The sequence below is a fragment of the Mustela putorius genome, unplaced genomic scaffold (genome assembly GCF_011764305.1).
Source record: "Mustela putorius furo isolate JIRA1106 unplaced genomic scaffold, ASM1176430v1.1 tig00000083_pilon_pilon_pilon, whole genome shotgun sequence".
Lineage (NCBI taxonomy): Eukaryota > Metazoa > Chordata > Mammalia > Carnivora > Mustelidae > Mustela > Mustela putorius.
The window spans coordinates 14,578,111-14,596,940 of NW_025421273.1; the positions used below are offsets into that span (position 1 = coordinate 14,578,111).

General features: G+C 44.2%; 1 protein-coding gene across 2 annotated transcripts; it reads right to left on the reverse strand.

Moving 5' to 3' along the window:
- Window positions 1-6,717: 6,717 nt before the first annotated feature.
- On the reverse strand, window positions 6,718-8,770 carry MRFAP1 (Morf4 family associated protein 1). 2 transcript variants are annotated; one of them, XM_045075443.1, is made up of 3 exons: window positions 8,669-8,770; window positions 8,118-8,550; window positions 6,718-7,729 (listed from the first exon to the last, which is right to left on the reverse strand). In XM_045075443.1, exon 2 carries the CDS (start codon window positions 8,512-8,514, stop codon window positions 8,131-8,133), a length of 384 nt encoding a protein of 127 aa, XP_044931378.1. In that variant the 5' UTR covers window positions 8,515-8,550; window positions 8,669-8,770; the 3' UTR covers window positions 6,718-7,729; window positions 8,118-8,130. The 2 variants fall into 2 exon arrangements, with proteins under 2 accessions (XP_044931378.1, XP_044931382.1); XM_045075447.1 differs by having other exon boundaries at window positions 8,118-8,547; window positions 8,669-8,757.
- Window positions 8,771-18,830: the final 10,060 nt, after the last annotated feature.

The following is an 18,830-nucleotide window of genomic DNA, read 5'->3' on the forward strand; positions in this document are numbered from 1 at the left end:
CCTACTCAGTGGGGAGCCTGCTTCTCGCTTTCCCTCTGCCCCTCTGCCTGTTGGTATTCTCAATCACCCTCTCTCTGGTGTGCCTGGGTGGCTCAGATGGTTGGGTGTCTGCCTTTGGCTTGGGTCGTGATCCCAGGTTCCTGACATCAAGCCCTGCATCGGGCTCCCTGCTCCGTGGAGAGTCTGCTTTCTCCTCTGCCTCTCTCCCCTTCTCGTGCTTTCTCTCTCTCTCAAATGAATAAAAAAAATCTTTTTTTATTTACTTTTTAAAAGGTTTTATTTATTTATTTGACAGAGATCACAAGTAGGCAGAGAGGCAGGCAGAGAGAGAGGGGGAAGCAGGCTCACCACAGAGCAGAGAGCCTGATGTGGGGCTCGATCCCAGGACCCTGGAATCATGACCTGAGCCAAAGGCAGAGGCTTTAACCCACTGAGCCACCCAGGTGCCCCTGAATAAATAAAAATCTTAAAAAAAAAGAAACATGTCAATGAATTTTGTGCTTCTCTCTTCATGGTTCTGTTCCTTGTTAAGTTATAGACTCAGAGACTACTCTGGGGGAGTTGCCTCACAAGGTCATCTTTCTTTGTACAAATAAGAAGATCATGAGGAATAATCTCCAGATCCTTGACTCCCTAGTAGGGCTTGGGATGACTGTTCAGGCGGGATATTAACATTATAACGAAGCTGGTGTAACTGTGGGGCACTTCTGGCACGTTCTGATTCATCTGAACAGGAGTCTTCCTCAGATGTCTTTTTCTGTTCCAGCAGTCTGTTAGTTTGTTTCTAAAAGGTAAGACTGATGGCTAGGCAGAAGCTTCTACTAGAATTTTCCTGAGTTTGGGGGTCAGACTGGCGACAGAACTTGATTACCTTCCCTGGAGGGCAGACAGGACTTACTACTAATAAGCAGAACACAGCAGGGGTGATGGTATAGCACCCGAAACAGGGAGCTGTAGGACCACAGCTTTTACCTTTCATCAAGGAAGCCCCCTTTCTGCTGCTGAAGGTTCGGGGCTCACCTGTTCCTCTGGACTTGATTAATCACAGGATTTAGCACACCCTACTTGGAATTTCTCTGCCAATATAATTTCCTCAAAACCCTAGACTGTTTCCTGTTTACTTTCAGCCAGTTCCAATGTGTATGTATTTACAGCAAAAAATCTTACCAAGACAAGTTTTTTTGTTAACTGGTCTCTGTGCTCTGTCCTTCCCCGACTCTCTCAGCTTGTTCCATGGGGAATGAGTGGCTTTGATAGAAAGGTAACTGTTACAATCTGGTCTTTCTGCTTGGATGGCACCTACTATCTGGGGAAGAACCTTTCTACAACATGCTTGAGAAAGATCTTGAAGTCTGAAGCTCATCTCATCTCTAAGATGGCTTCTTCTGGAGCCATCTCTTTTAAAAAAAATTTTATACACATACACACACACACACATAATAAATAAAAATTTAAAAATATATATTTAAATAAGTTCTCTGCCCAATGCCCAATGTGAGGCTTAAACCCAGGACCCTGAGATCAAGAGTCATATGCTCCCCTGACTGAGCCAGCAAGGCGCCATCTGGAGCCACGTCTTACAAGTTTCAGTTTCGTATGCAGAAACTCTTGCCATTTTCAACCCCAAATGACCAGTGGTGGTGGCTTCTCACATCTCCTTCAAAGAAGCGACTGTAGGAAGCATAGTTGACAACCTCCAGCTGCCACTTCTTTGGCTCTGCCATAGTGGTCATGCCAAGGCCCTACCCATCTGCTCTCAGACGATGTTCAGGACTTAATTTACCACACTCATCACCCCTGTCTGTCCCATTGATGAACCAAGTAGAAATCTGCCTGGGGCACTTTTCTTAGGACAAATTTCCCATAATGCTCTCTACCCCAAAACCCTCTCCTGGCCCTAGAGGAATTGGTGAGCCATTGCCTGGCTCCCTGCCTTCCACCCCAACCTTGCCCCTTACTGGACTGTCCCCAGAGAATTGTGCCACATGGCCCTCAGGTCCATGAAGGGAAAGCAGCTGGTTTCCCCATGTTCCCTGTGCTTTGGTCAGGAGTTGGAGCAAGACTGTCCTCTGGTCATCGCTATACCTCCTCATCATCCTCCCTCTTTTCTAAGGCGGCACTCCTTTAGAGTGTGTGCTGCTCATCTCACTACCTTATCTCCCTCCCCACTGTTATCATCCTCTGTCCCCCTCCCCACGTTGGAGCTCCCTCATTCATGTATACTGTGGCACCCAGCTCCTGGCCTTCCTTTCCACCCCACGTCCTGTCATCATCTTGGATGAGTTCCATGGCCATCCCACACCTGGTCCCCAGGCCCCCAGCCTCCTCCCATTTGATGAGCTCCTCAATGTCCCTTGGCTGCTTATTCCCAATGGTGACTTGGGGCTTGTTATTGCCCCAAACCTGCTCAATACCTGCTCAGCCTTCCTCCTTTCTGACCATGTCCCTGTCCTCCTAGGTGACATTTGTGCTATAGTCACCCGTACCTTTTCTTTTTAACCTGAGCAATTTACTTTAACAGCTGCTTTCTCATGTAGCTCTCCTGCTTATTTCCCCATCCATCCTTTCAGTGTACACCATCCATCGCTATGACAATGTCCTTGTCAAAATCCTGACCTTTTACTTCTTGTTTCCTGTCAAAAATGCAGCCCTTGATCAGTTGCGTGCTGTGAGGGACCATCACCAATGAGACTCAGGAAAGCCCAGGGCTTGGGGGAGTCTATTTGAAGCTGTCACAGGTAGTAAAGAAACATACTTTTAAGAGGCAAAGAACAATATTGGTGAGTTTGGGAATAATGGAATGGAGGATTTTGTGAATGAAGGAAGAAGGAGTGGGGATGTAAACAGGAGAAAGGAACTACAGAGCACTATGGGGATCAGAAAAGAGGAAAATAGAACTAGGGGAAGCCCTCAGCTATTTTGGGCAGCAGTGAAGTAACCCCTGGATTTGTTTATTTATTTGGCCACAGTGTTAACAAGGTAACAAATCTCCATTTATTTTAAAAAGATGGTGGAAACTTAACCCATTCCATGTTTGTCTGCTGCCTGGAAGGAGGAAGTGTCCAGGACCAGGGACTTGAATTTGGGCTCTTTCACCTTGGAGTCTTTTGAGGGCAGAAGAAAGTAAACAGCTACGAATGAGTGAGAAAGAAGGTTGTTGCTTGAGGAAGAATGCCCTGGACAAGTGGGAGGGATGTGAGGACAAACAAGGCTCTAGGCCTAGAGAGAAGGACGGACAACCCTTTCATCAAATGCAAGGAGAGGAAGAAAGGATGAAATTATCAGTCACCTAAGTGGGGCTCACGTCATCATAACAATTCCCAAATCTCAGGGTCTTTTTTTTTTTTTTAAAGATTTTATTTATTTATTTGACAGACAGAGATCACAAGTAGGCAGAGAGGCAGGCAGAGAGTGAGAGGGGGAAGCAGGCTCCCCGCTGAGCAGAGAGCCCGATTTGGGGCTTGATCCCAGGACCCTGAGATCATCACCTGAGCCAAAGGCAGAGGCTTTAACCCACTAAGCCACCCAGGTACCCCCCCGCTTCCCCACTGCAAATCTCAGGGTCTTAAAGCAACTAAGGTCTTCCCTGTTTGTGCTATGTATTCATCATAGGTTGGCAAGGAAACTACACTTATCAAAGGAACATAGGCTGATGATCAACCACCATCTTGCATGTTGAATGGCTCCTGAGCCGCAGAGGACTCTGGAGGGTCTCCTGTTGGAGGTTCCAGCTTGGATGTGACACGTGCTACTTTCCTTCACAAGTCACTGGCTAGAATTCGTCTCTCTCATTCTCCCTCTCTCTTCCACCCACAACCACACCCACTTACGTAACCACGAGGGGGTGAGGAAGTGCAATATATACTAATGGCTTCTACAGCATTTTGTGCCAGGTGAGCTTTAGTTCTAGAAGTCACATGGAATGCCTGTGCTGGAAATAACCTCAGACAAGCCAATATCTGCCCAAGATCACACAGAGAGCAGTAGCAGGATGATTGGGAGTCAGATCTCCTGTTTCCCAGTCCCTCTGTTTAATGGCAGCCACGATACTAAAGTTTTATCTTCAGCAAGGTTAAGAACTCCGTGGAGTTCTCCCTTCACTTGGAGTAATTAAAAAAAAAAAATTACTTTCTACTTTAAGTAGCTCTACACCCAAAGTGGGGCTTGAACTCATGATCCCAAATCAAGAGTTGCATGCTCTACTGACTGAGCCAGCCGGGTGCTCCAGAATCATTTTTGTTAATGCTTGCCCCGCAAGTGTTGATTGTATCCTTGGTTATTGTCAGTCCTGCCATGTCCACTAGAATTACACTTGCTTTCTTCCCTGGGGTCATGTCAGCTGACTAGCTGCAGAAGCCTCTGTAGGAGCACTTTGTGGTCTTCCCAGCCTGATTCGTATTAAGCATGAGACCAGCAGATTGTGCACATTCTGCATACTTTTCCTCCATTTCCCATCAGAACTGTTACAAATTACTTTGTCTATCTTCTCTCAGATAGATGGCTTTCCAGAGCTCTATGCTCCCACAGCCCCCATGCTTCCTTCTGTAATAGCAGTTGATATAAAAGGACATTTGTTACGGGGCACCTGGGTCCTGGGTGGCTCAGTGAATTAAAGCCTCTTCCCTCAGCTCAGGTCACGATCCCAGTGTCCTGGGATCAAGCCCTGCATCGGGCTTTCTGCTCAACAGGGAGCCTACTTCCCCCTCTGTCTCTCTCTGCATGCCTCTCTACTTGTGATCCCTGTCAAATAAATAAAATCTTAAAAAAAAAAAAAAGGACACTCGTTACACCTGAAGCACCTGAGCAAAGATAGGGTCCAGCTCCGGGCAGGCTGTACAATGGAGAGAATCTGGCCAAGAACCCCAGCAGGCCTTTCTGCATAGCTGTACATAACTGGAACTCTGAAGGACAGCCATGAAAGGGACAGAGAACCTGGGGCTTATAAAGGACATATAGATATATAATAAAAAATTCTGGCAACCCTGGTCATACTCAATGACGTGATTGTACAGTCCCAGAAGACTACCTCTCAGAATGGTTCCTTAGGACATTCTTTGCTTAGAAAATGAAAGATTTGATTGCTCCAAACGCTAGAGCTCGATTGAGGGTAGACTTCAGAAGCTGGGGAAATTGGAGTTGGTGGTTTCTTACAAGAAGGAGGAACTAAGTAAGGAGTTACTGGATAGTAATTTAGAATGAAAATTCTCAAACCTGTAAGGATCATCTGACTACTTCACGGTTTATAGGACAACAAACAGTGAATGCCATGTAGCCACTGGAAAAAAGAATGCAGATCTTGATGTTTAAATAGGGTAAGATTTTCAAACCACAGTTTTAGGTGGGAAAAAAAAAAAGGACATTCACAGGTTATACAGTGTGCTACCATCACTGTAAAGACAAGAAACCCCAAAAATCCCAAGGTTGGGAGAGTATGTATGTATATACTCAAATATGGATATTTGGAAGGGTATAGGATACTGGTAAGTGGTTGTTTTCTTAGAGGGCAACGGGGAAGATTGGTGTAGGAAAGGGCCACCTTTTTTTTTTCTTTTGAATTTTGTGCCATTCCTCGTTTTAAAAGTCAACAAACCAAATGCAATGTGGTATCCTGAAACAGTAAAACAGGCATTACTGGGAAACTGGTGAAAGAATAAAGTCTGTAGTCTGGTTAGTAGTATTGTACCAATGTTAATTTCCTAGTTTTAGCAAATTACCAAATTTAACTTTTCTGGTGGCTGTTGTTTCCTTGTTCATAATTTCATCCTATCCAATTTTTACCATTAAGATGCTTAGAGAAAAATTTGCAACTTCTGGGATTTTCTCACATTGGTCCTGTGCTTGGACATCCCTCATTCTCTTGTTCTCAGAAGCTGTACTCATCCTCTAAGTTCACCAGTTCCTTGCTCTGAAATGCTTAACTCTCCCAGAGATAGGACATGTAGCTTGTGAGTTTCTTACTGTTTTACACTTACCAACTGGGCTTCCCAGGAAGCCGACTTGAAGATGAAAATACAGTGCAGGTTAAGTTTATTAGGGATTAGACCCTGTGAAAGGGGAGGTCCATTAGACTAGGCAGAGGAGTGGGGCTGTGAGGTTGTCCTAGCAAGAGCCTGAGGAGACCCACCAGGGAGTCGCACAGCTGCCCTTCAAAGTTGTCCCAACTTGTGGTGAGAAGAAAAGAGCCTTTAGACTCAGCCAGTTCGTCACTGGATACAGGCCACCTAGGAAAGGGGGCATGAACTTGGCAAAAGCAGCTCTCTTAAGCAGAGGGTCTTCTCAAGAGGGCTGACCAGCTGATGGCTATCTGTCAGCAATAATTCCAGCAGCTGGGGAGTAAGCCCTTAATTTCTGAAGGTGCTGGGAGTGGTGTGATCTACCACTGTTATAATTATGACTTATTAAAATACTCCCTATGTGAGGGCTAATGTTCTAGTTTTTTAGGTTAGGTGACTGAAAGTACTACTCTGGCTTGGCTCTCTAAAAGCAATGACCCAGACCACGGGATTTTAGGAGGTCCCCTCCTATGCTAAGAACCAAGTCTGTACTTCCCTTGACCAGCTCCTATAGCAGCATGCAGAGATAATTCTTTCCCACGACCAGAGGCTTTCTGAAAGCCTCAAAACCAGTAAGAAATTCATCTTCCATTTGGCAATGACAATCAAGGAGAAAGATTTCATTTTGAGAGAAATAAAATTTTAGTCAATAACTTTTTAGGTCTTTTGTTTTTTCAAGCAAATGAATACTTTTATTAACTTTTTTTTTCTTTTTTCTTTTTAATACACATGGTAGGGTTTTGACCTCAAATACTTGTCAGGTCTGCTACTCAAATGAACTTAGAGCAGGACGATTTATGAACTTCAAAAATACCTAGTCCCTGTCCAGTTTAGGGTCCAATGCAGACAGTCCTCCTTTCCTTTCCCAGCCCCTCAAGAGCCTTTGCAAATATCTCTTCCATTTTATGCCCAGAATCCCCTGAAATGCATCAGAGTATTACATCAATGTGTACAAAACCAAGATCTTGTCTCCTATTCTAGGTTCCACATCAAATAAAGCTGAGTTGGGTTGTCCAAACTGACCAGATAGGTTACATCAGATAGTGTGCCACATAAAATTTAAATTTTGAACAAAATACATCTCTTCTCCTTTGGTCTCACACAGAAATCAAAGTCCCAAAATACAGACACTACCATCGTCCCACTGCCTTCTGATTCATCAGTCCTAGCCAGATCAGCTCCATTCACATTGCCAGTTGACGTCTGGTCCCTTCTTCTTCAGCTTCTTCAGCAGCTGCTGCATGAAGTAATATTCTAGAAGTAACGCAGCTCCTTCAGCAGCTCCAAAGCTGGAAAACTCCAACTCTTGAGTCTCATGTGACACAGACTCAAAGTTCCAGGGAGCTATCAAGTCACACAAGAAAGCACAAAGCACCTCAAAATTTAGAAATAACCAAAGCCCAGGAACAAACGTGACTGCCGCAAGAGCTTACAATCTAGGCCCTAATTCTCGTGTGAGAGCACCTTCCAAATGAAAACTACTTCCCCAAACAAAAACATTGAACGGTCGGAACTTGTTTTGAGGTCATCCACCACAGACCATAGCAGAAACGTAGTGTAAGTGAGGACAAAGTGTAGACAGAGGAAAAAGGAGAAAACAAAAGGCTCTCTGGTTTCAGCTTCTCAAGGATGTCAGCCAATCTCCATCAGTTGACCAGAATCCGCTGGCTGGAAACCTGAAGCCCAGATGGGAGGAAATCATCGTTAAGAGGTTAAAATCCTGAAGAAAAACAGCAACCAACGCCCCTCACCAACCCGACCATGCGAGGTGCCCCCTCCCCCACTCCAGTCTTCCAGCAAATTCTGAGATCGTCCCGGAACGGCCTTCCCTCTCCACCCCCTTCCTCAGTGGCCCCTCGCGTGACTTAGTTTCCCAACAAGCCCGCACGACTGTCGTCCTCCAAGAAACCGTTACTCTGGGCCCCAACCGGACACACGCCCACCACCTTCTCTGCCAACTACCCTGGCGACCCACCCCGCCGACCCGGGTGCGAGCCGGGCTCGCGTTCACTTCCCCGCCCCGCCCCCAGTCCCCCCAGCCGCCCCGCCGCCGCCCCGCCTCACCGCCCGCGCTCCTTCAGGACGACTCGCTTCTCTCTATCCGCCGCACCAGCTCCACCAGCATCTCTGCCATCTTCGCGATCTCCTTGGCCTTCTCCTCGGCCTTCTCGCATCTCTTGGCCGCCCTGCCCTCCACGCCGTCGCCGGGGTTCTGCAGATGGTTGAGGGCGCTCTCCTCCGAGGCCTCCACCTGCGTTTTGATCTGGATGAGCATATTGTCCATCTCCCACAGCTTGCTTCTGTTCCGCAGGTAGGCTCTGCCGTGCTCCCGCGTGAGGGCCGCGATGTCCTCGCGCATCTCGTTGATGACGGGCAGGAGGAACTGCTCGAAGTCCTCCTCGGGCTCCAGCACTTCCACCTCCTCGGGCTCCGCCAGCTCGACGATGTCCAAGGGCCGCATTCTCGCCGCCTCTCCGAACCGCGCTGCCGACGTCTGCTGCGGAGAGAAAATGGAGACTCGCTAGGCTTACCGACAGACTTCCAGAATATTCTTTAAAACTTTTACCCTTTTTAAACTTTTCGCCTCACAGAAGCCACGGAAACGAGCGACTTACGAGCAGAGAAGCCGCGAACAAAATGGAGTCCCAGCCGTCAACCAGCGCCCTGCGCGTTGCGGCCCCTTTCACGACACGGCCCTGCCTCTTTACGGCCACGCCTCTCGTAGAACGAGGCGCGGGCCGCGCGCCCGTCAACGGGGCGGAGGGCGGGGCAATATGCCCCGTGGCCGCGAGCGCGCACGTATACGCGCACGCTCTTCATCCTTTCCCTCTTTACCTGTGTGGTTTGATCCTCTGTCACCCTGATTTTGGGGTGATTCCTTCTGGGTGTACCTTCCTCTTGGAGGGTTTCTGGAGCACTGAGTTACACATTTTTAGGTTATAAGTACGATCTTCCTACAATAAGCAAAGATAGAAAGGCTGTGGCATTTCCAGACTATCTCCAATAGCCCCTTCGGCTTTAGTAGGCAGCCAGACCCAGACCCGTCTCAGCTGGCTGAAAGGTTAGTTTTCCTTTTTCGAATTACAGTCGAAAATGTCTGGGTGTCATTTCCCCCAGGACCGGAGACTCCCCCACCCCCACCCCCCCCTCCAGGGTCCTAGGCCGTGTGTGGTACCTTCATCCTGAGGCCCCACCAGACCCAAAGCTCAGCGGAGGTGAAGAGAGTTTTTCGGGCTAGTCTTCACACCTTTTACCTAGTTGAGGGTTCCCCCGGAGTCGTCTTACTCAGCTCTGTGTCCCCGAAGCCCTGAGCAGAGTCCGGCACACAGTAAACTTGCTTTAACATTTGCTACAATTTTAATAAAAGAAGTTAATTTACTAGCCTGTTGACCCAGTCACAAAACAGCAAAAACGTGAGGAATCCAGCTTGCCCAAGTGCCTTTGGCTTCTGTTTTCCTGTCCATTAAATGGAACCAAATCCTAGTTATTGAGTATGGCACAGTTAAGAAGGAAATAGTCATAAAAATGCTTTGTAAATAGCAAACATACACACATGTGAAGTCCTTATATTTTAAACATTTCTCAGGATTTTAATATTTCGGCTGCTCTATTAAAAATCCAACTTTTGGTCTTCCTTGGTATATCAGAGGCAGCTAGCTCATAAGTGTTTTTGTATGCATAAAATAAGTGGTTCAAACAACAATGAGATACCACTACACCCTTGTTAAAAAGCCCCAAATGCAGAAGACAGACACCACTAAATGCTGGTGAGGAAGTGAAGCAACAGGAACCCTTTGTTCCTTGCTAGTGCAAATGCAAAATGGTACAGCATCACCTTGGAAGACAGTTTGGCAGTTTCTTACAAAACTAAGCATACTCTTCCTATATGGCCCAGCAGTTGTGCTCCTTGGTATTTCTACAAATGACCTGAAAACGGACATCCACACAAAAACTTTCGCATAGATGGGTATAGCCCCTCTATTCATACTTGCCGGAACAGGGGAGGATTGAAGGGATTTTTTAATAGATGAATGGAAAAATAAACTGGTAATTCAGAGAGTGGAGCATTATTTGGCTCCATGAAAATGAATAAGGGGAAACCTCACTAAAACTGAATCAGGAGGTTCTGCACAGGGAGATTTTATAGCCTCCAGTCAAGAGCAAATCCAACAGGAAGAGGCATAAGGAACCTTGCAGGTAGATACTACTTCAGTTACTACATGACTATCCTTAGCAAGAGGATGATGGGCTTACTACTTCTCTAGCAATAGTCCAGCCAATAAGGAGCTGCTGTACTTGGAGCACCTGGATGGCTGAGTGGTTTGAGCCTTTGCCTTTGGCTCAGGTCATGATCTCAGGGTCCTGGGATAGAGCCCCACATTGGGCTCTCTGCTTAGTGGGGAGCCTGCTTCCCCCTCTTTCACTGCTTGCCTCTCTGCCTACTTGTGATCTCTCCCTCTGTCAAATTACTAAGTAAAATCTTCAAAAAAAAAAAGCTGCTATACTTCAAACTCCTGGTTTATGCCAATGGACCTTCTGTTTTCAACAGCCCTCCTAACTTCCCCTTTCCTCTCTCTTTTCAGGGCATCCACACCTATGGTTTTGCTAGTGGTTGCTTGTCTTGGGTTGCAATTCTCTGTTGTTCTGGAATAAACTAATCTTTCGCTGGTTTTATTTTCAATGTTGACAAGGCTCTTCTTTCAGCTATCAATATGAGTTTCTGCTCTCACTTCCTTAAGATCTTTGTCCATTTGATAAATGAATGAAAAGAGAAGTTAATAGCATTTAAAATATTTTCAGTAACCTTGTTAATGTGTTGTTTGCTTGATCTCTCAATTATTTCATTATGTTGGTGGATTTGTTAACTTCTTGTAATGCTGTCACTTTTTCTGTACACACATACAACATATGCATATAGATATTTTATTCAGTGTACAGAGGCTAGAATCATGATATAATTCTTGCCAGTTGACGTTTCAGGAAGGTTTTTCTTTTTTCCCTCAAGTCTGCCTGGCCAATTTTCTCTTTCTCTTTTGCTTAATTAAAATTAATTAAATTTAATATTTTCACTGCAACTTGTTTTCACATTTAAATTCTCTGAAATTGTGCTACATCTTTCATTTGTTGTGATTTAATAACTTGATTCACACTTTGTAGTGTATTCACACTCACATTCACATTCTTAGCATTACCCGAAAGAGTGGCAAATCTCAAAAATTGATGGCTTTTTAGGTTTGACAACATCTCATCTTATTTCAAAATTTTCTGTGAGTTTTAAAAATTTTATTTATTTATTTGACACAGAGAGAGAGAGAGATCACAAGTAGGCAAAGAGGCAGTCAGAGAGAGAGGGGGAAGCAGGCTCCTGCTGAGCAGAGAGCCCGATGCAGGGCTTGATCCCAGGACCCTGAGATCATGACCAAAGCCGAAGGCAGAGGCTTTAACCCACTGAGCCTCCCAGGCACCCCAGATTGGAAGATTTTCAATGGCAGACTTAGTCTCCCATCCCCCATATTTCTGCTATTGGTTGCTCTGGATTTGATCCTTGTTCATGCATTTGGTTTTAGTATTCACTTCCCTCCTGGCCACCTTTGGGGATTTCTAATATATTCTTGCAAGTCCAGCAATGCATTTAAAGGAAAGTTTGTTGTAATTTATGCACCCTCTGAGTGTGGTAGAAGAGCATTTTAGAAAATCTTATCCACCATAACTCCAGAAGCAGATGGCCTCCTTCTAAACTGCCTTTCCTGCTCTTGCATCCCATCTAGCATGGCTGAGAAGTCACAAGGACATCAGGACTTTCAGGATGCTAGAACTCTACCCTTCCTGGAGCAATAAGAGAGGAGATACTCCAGGAACCCTAAGCTGTTTGCACTATGAGGACCTGGAGACCAGCAAGTTCCATCTTAAGAAGAAACATGGCAGAGATGGGTAATGAAATTAATTGGGCAGAAGCTTATGACCACCTCTTCACCCTCCTGATGGAGTACCTAGCATTTTTGACACTCAGAGGGGATAATTTTAATACCCTCACCTCTCTATGACAAATTATTTGCAGTAATAAATGGGAAATAAAACTATTTGTGACATTGTGGATATTTCATATTCCAGAATAGATCCAGATATTGCTTCAGTGCCTCCTCTTTTGCTTAAAAATTTTCTTTACTGAACTCCATGGGGGTCAATGTCTTTCAGAGTACCCCCTTCACATTTCTTAATAAAATTCAGAATCATTATGGGCCAGTTGTTGGTTTCACAACACAAGGGGGTTCAAGTTCCTCTAAGTTCCTAAAGGAAGGACAAGCACAACTATTTATTTAGTACCTTTGATAGCTACCCAACAGTTTGATCTTTGCTCTTATGATTTGTGAAATGATGGGAAATCTACATATCAGTCATTGCTCCAAAATATTCCAGTATTCCAGCTCCCAACAGGAGCTTCTGTCCCTGTGGTTTGGGGATGCATTATCTTCCACGTATAGTTGTGTTGACCAGCCCAGAAGCTCTCTCAACCCATAGGATTGAGATTTCTATGAAGGTTTCCTAATGTAGGCCTAATCAGTTATTAACCCCATTTCCAGTCCCTCTTCCCTCTCTGCAGAATATAGGGTGAGGCTGAAAATCCTGAAGTTCTAATCATGGGTCACTCTTTCTGGATGAGTGACTGGCCCCCCTCCAGGGGCCTTTGAATCAACTTCTATGTAGAATAAATGTTTACGAAAGGAAAAATCATTAAGATGAACTAATTGGAAGCTTACATATTGTATTCATCTCCTGTGGCTGCCGTAGCACATTATCACAACCGTGGTGTCTTAAACACACACACACACACACACACACACACACACACACACACATATTTATTTTAATACAGATCTGGGGTCAGAAGTCTAAATCAAGTCTGAGCCTGGGTGGCTCAGTCAGTTAAGTGTCTACCTTTGGCTGAGGTCATAATCCAAGGTCCTGGGATGGAGCTCCATATCAGACTCCCTGCTCAGGGGGGAGGCTGCTTCTCCCTTTCCCTCTGGCCTTCTCCCTCTTCATGCACTTTCTTTGTCTCTCAAATAAATAAATAAAATCTTAAAAAAGGAGAAGTCTAAATCAAGATGTCATCATGGCCTCTCCCTTCTCTGAAGCTTCGGGAGGAGAATCTGGTTCCTGGTCGCTTTTAGCTTCTAGAGGCATCTGGGTTCTTTGGCTTGCTGACCCTTCTTCCTCCCCAGCTTCTTGCTTCTGTGGTCACCTCGATTTCCCCTTCTTGAACTCTGATCCTCTCTCCTTTTTCTTATAGGACCTTATGGTTTCATGGGGTCTACCCAGATAATCAGGAATAACCTGGCCATCTCTAGATTGGTCATATAATCCCATCTGCAAATCTCTTTGGGCACTTCAGGTGACATCTAGGTTTAGGGGATTAGGACTTGACATTTTCGGAGGGCATAATTCAGCCTACCTCACATACATTCTCAACAATAATGGCAGTAGTTGTATTTTGAGGGAGTTTTTTTTTTTTTTTAAATCACTGACATTGTTTAGAATTGCTTGTTCATCATGATAACAAAAAGCAGACAGACTTAGTTGGTTTTACCCTTGTTTTTAAATCCCCTATAGACATTGCATTCTTTTTGCCTGTCCCCCAGTGCCCCATCCTTGGTCCTCTATTACCCTGTCCACATCCACCCCTGGTGCCCCTGGAAGAGTCTGTAACACTCTTCTTTTCGGCCTGTCCAGAGTAGCAAATTCAAGGATGCAGCTCTGAAAATAAGTTTTGCCACACATGGGCAGCTCCAAGGCTTATCGGCATAATGCCAGGCAGTTGCAGCTAGGTAGGTGATGTGAGGACTTGACTTTCTCCAAGTTGGAGACTGAAGAACAGTTGTCGTGGATCCAGCAAGGTGCAGCATGGCTATGGGGAGCAAAAGTTGGAACTCCCAGTCTTATGACTTGGGTCTGAACCCTGTGAAGGGGCAGAAAGAGGGATTTTTTTTGTCCCTTTTGATGCCCTTGTTGGGGGAGGTGATGCTGAGGGCCCAGTGGGAGAGCCTGGAGCACAGACTACCTTTATTGGGTCCTAGAGCCCTGGACAGCTGGGAGTCTGCTGGGGGTGAGCAGGGGAGAATAGGGTGTGGGAGAGTGGGGACCATAGCTGCTCGAACACCTGTGGTCCTAGGAGAGCTTGAATGGTATTGCTGGCCCTCAGCAGGTGCTCAGAGGCTGAGTCACTGCCCGTTTCCAGGGTGGGCAGAAGGCTGGTGTCTGCCTCTAAGGGCATGGAGATGGATAGGACTCCTTTCTTTTTGCCATTTGCACCCTGCTGGCCACAAGACTGCCATGCTTCTTTCAGCTTCTCTTTTGCTTGCTTCTCTGAGACCTGAACTAAAGCCTGAGGTTGTCAGAAATGGATGGGGAGAGCAGGGATGTTAACATGACTCACAGGATTTATCTTGCTTGGGAGGAAGAGGAAGGAGCATAGGGAACAAAGCCTTCTGGCTAGTGGCGAAGTATAATGATTATTGGGGAAGTATAATAATTATGGCGACGTATAATGATTATTATGACAAAAATCCCAGGAAGTATCTACCCATTAAATTGAAAGACCTTCTGCTGTGTTTCTTCTTAATCCAGTCCTTCTGCTACTCACCTCCCCAAAGGTAAACTTTTCTGTGACTTTTGGTTAGCTATTTCTTTGTTCTTCTTTATTGTTTTATTGGCTCTGAAAGCAATTATAAATAATAGAGTGGTTCCCCCCTATTTTTGAACTTTGTATAAATGGAATCATAATTACTCCTTTGTTGCTCGCTTCTTTTACTGTTTTATATATATGAGACTCACCTGTGTTGATGCAGGTAGATATAATTCACCCATTTTTAAAATTAAGTTTTAAATTTTAATTCCAACATAGTTAACATACAGTGTAATATTAGTTTCAGGTGTACAATATAGTGATTTAACACTTCCGTACATCACCCAGTGCTCATCACAAGTGCACTCCTTAACCCCATCTCCTATTTTGCCCATCCTTCCACTGACCTGTCCTATGGTAACATCAGTGTGTTCTCCATAGTTTAGAGTCTGTTTCTTGGTTTGTCTCTCTCTACTTTTTTCCCCTTTGCTTGTTTTGTTTCCTAAATTCCACATATGAGTAAAAGCATATGGTATTTGTCTTTCTCTGATTGACTTATTTCAGTTAGCATAACACCCTCTAGTTTCATCCATGTTGTTGTAAATGGCAAACTTTTATTCTTTTTTATGGTTTGATAATCCATATATCCATATCTATATATCACTTCTTCTTTATCCACTCATCGATCAATGGACATTTAGGTTGCTTCCATGTCTTGGCTACTATAAATAATGCAGCAGTAAACAGAGGGGTGCGTATATACCTTTGAATTAGTGTTTTTGTATTTTTTTAGATAAATACTCGGTAGTGTGATTGCTGGATTGTAGGGTAGTTCTATTTTTAACTTTTTGAGGAAACTTCTTACTGTTTTCCACAGTGGCTGTACTAATTTGCATTCCCACCAACAGGGCACAAGGGTTCTTTTTTCTCCACATTGTCACCAACACCTGCTGTTTTTTATGTTGTTGATTTTAGGCATTCTGAGAGGTGTGAGGTGATAGCTCATTGTAGTTTTGATTTGCATTTCCGTGATGATCAGTGATGTTGAGTATCTTTTCCTGTGTCTGTTGGCTGTCTGTATGTCTTAGAGAAATGTTATGTTCACATCTTCTGACCACTTTTAATTGGATTATTTGTTTTTTGGGGTGTTCAGTTATGATATGTAGTATTTGAAAATGATATGTCTGATGATAAAGGTTTAGTATTTTATACATTTGGGATACTGAACCTTTATCATCAGACATATCATTTGCAAATGCTACATATCATTTGCAAATTGTTACTTCTCCCATTCAGTAGGTTGTTTTTTGGCTAGTTGATGGTTTCCTTCACTGTGTAGAAACTTTTTATCTTGATGAAGTCCCAATAGTTTATTTTTGCTTTTGTTTCCCTTGCCTCAGGAGACATACCTAGAAAAATGTTGCTATGGCCAATGTCAGAAAATTATTGCCTGGGTTCTCCTCTAGGAAATTTATGGTTTCAGGCCTCTCATTTAGGTCCTTAATCCATTTTGAGTTTATATTTGTGAATGGTGAAGAACATGGTCTACTTTCACTCTTTTGCATGTGGCTCTCTGGTTTTCCCAGTAGCATTTGTTGAGTAGATTTTTCCCCATTACATATTCTTTCCTCCTATGTTGAAGATTAATTGACCATATAATTGTGGGTTTATTTCTGGGCTCTCTATTCAGTTCTGTTGATTTATGTGTCTATTTTTTTGTGCCAGTACCATACTGTTTTGGTCACAACAGCTTTGTAATATAACTTAAAATCTGGAATTGTGATGCCTCCAGCTTTGTTTTTCTTTTTTTTTTTAAATTTTAATTTTTAAAATTGATTTTCAGTGTAACATTATTCATTGTTTTTGCACCACACCCAGTGCTCCATGCAACCCGTGCCCTCTCTAATACCCACCACCTGGTTCCCCCAACCTCCCACCCCCTGCCCCTTCAAAACCCTCAGATTGTTTTTCAGAGTCCATAGTCTCTCATGGTTCACCTCCCCTTCCAATTTCCCTCAACTCCCTTCTCCTCTCTAACTCCCCTTGTCCTCCATGCTATTTGGTGGGAATGCAAGTTGGTGCAGCCACTTTGGAGAACAGTGTGGAGATTCCTCAAGAAATTAAAAATAGAGCTTCTCTATGACCCTGCAATTGCACTACTGGGTATTTACCCCAAAGATATAGATGTAGTGAAAAGAATGGCCATCTGTACCCCAATGTTTATAGCAGCAATGACCATGGTCGCCAAACCGTGGAAAGAACCAAGATGCCCTTCAACGGATGAATGGATAAGGAAGATGCGGTCCATATACACTATGGAGTATTATGCCTCCATCAGAAGGGATGAATACCCAACTTTTGTAGCAACATGGACGGGACTGGAAGAGATTATGCTAAGTGAAATAAGTCAAGCAGAGAGAGGCAATTATCATATGGTTTCAGCTTTGTTTTTCTTTTTCAAGATTGCTTTGGCCATTTGGGGTATTTTGTGATATCATAAACATTTTAGATTGTTTGTTCTAGCTCTGTGAAAAATGCTATTGGTATTTTGATAGGGATTGCATTGAATGTATAGATAGCTTCGGGTAGTATAGACATTTTACCAATATTTGTTCTTCCATCCATGAGCATGGAATGTTTTTTCTTTTTTTAAAAATTATTTTATTTATTTATTTGTCAGAGAGAGAGAGAGAGAGAGAATGAGAGAGCAGACAAGCATGGGAAACGGTGGGCAGAGGGAGAAGAAGCAGGTTCCCCGCTGAGCAGGGGCAGACGCTTAACCAACTGAGCCCCCCAGGGATCCTTGTCTTGCCATTTCTTTGTGTCATCTTTAATTTCTTTCATTAGTGTTTTATAGTTTTCAGAATACATGTGTTTCACTTCTTTGGTTAAGCTGATTCCTAGGTATTTTATTATTTTTGGTGCAATTGTAAATGGGATGGTTTTCTTAATATCTCTTTCTGCTGTTTTATTATTAGCATATTGAAATGCAACAGATTTCTGTACATTGACTTTGTCCTGCAAATTTACTGAATTCATTTATTAGTTCTAATAGATTTTTGGGAGTCTTTAGGGTTTTCTCTATATAGTGTCATGTCATCTGCAAATATAGTTCATTCATTTTGGTTGCTGTATGACAGTGGTTCTCAAATTTGAACATGCATCAGAATAACCTGGAAAATTTGTTAAAACACATATTGTTGGGCCCACCCTAAAGCTTCTGACTTATAATTCATATTTCTTTTTTTTAAAGTTTTATTTATTTTAAGTAATCTCTACACCCAATGTGGTGCTTAAAGTCATGACACTGAGATCAAGAAATGCATGCTCTTCCAACTGAGCCAGCCAGGTGCCTCTGATAATTCATATTTTTTTATTAAACATTAAAAAAAAACTGGACTCCATGCCCAGTGTGGAGCCCAATGCAGGGCTTGAACTCACAACCCTGAGATCAAGACCTGAGCTGAGATCAAGAGTTGGATGCCTAACTGACTGAGTCACCCAGGTGCCCAGATAATTTGTATTTCTAACCGCTTCCCAAGTAAACCTGTGTGGCAGGTGCCTTTCCTGTCACTCTGGGTATTTTCCTCTGCCTTGTTGATGATGATATTGATATTACTGGTCCTGGTATCAACAGTTGCCCAGGTGCCTCACTTCCCAGGGGAGAATGCCCAATAGCCTCTCTACTCAGCCATCCTTCTACTTCTTCAAGATAAACACCTCCTTGAGAAGGCTACAGTGGATATGCCATCCTGTGAGTAGCTGGTGTCTTCTCCTGGTCTGATCTTGGGAAGGACCTTCAGCCTGAGATAATAGCACAGCCACCTGGACAAGGAGCCAGGATCCTGGATGCTAATCCTGGGTGACACTGGCAGAGGGATTTCAGGGACCCAAATCATTGTTCCCATCAATAAAGTGCAGTCAAGAACCTGGATCATGCAGTGTGCCAGAGGCCCCCAGGTCCAGTTTGTCAGGTACCCAGGACTGAGCCTGGTACACACAGGGATGGCAATGAGGCAACATGGGAAAGGCCACTAAAGGCGTCTCCAATGACAATGGACAGCCTGGTTCCATTGCACCATCAGTTCCATGAGGCTTGGACCCTGTAGAGCTGAAGGTGTTGGTAATCCTCTTCAGGCTCTCACTCCCACACC

Bases quoted from the DNA above. Each gene is read 5' to 3' on its own strand.
- MRFAP1 (XM_045075443.1), bottom strand. From the start codon at position 8,514: ATGCGGCCCTTGGACATCGTCGAGCTGGCGGAGCCCGAGGAGGTGGAA.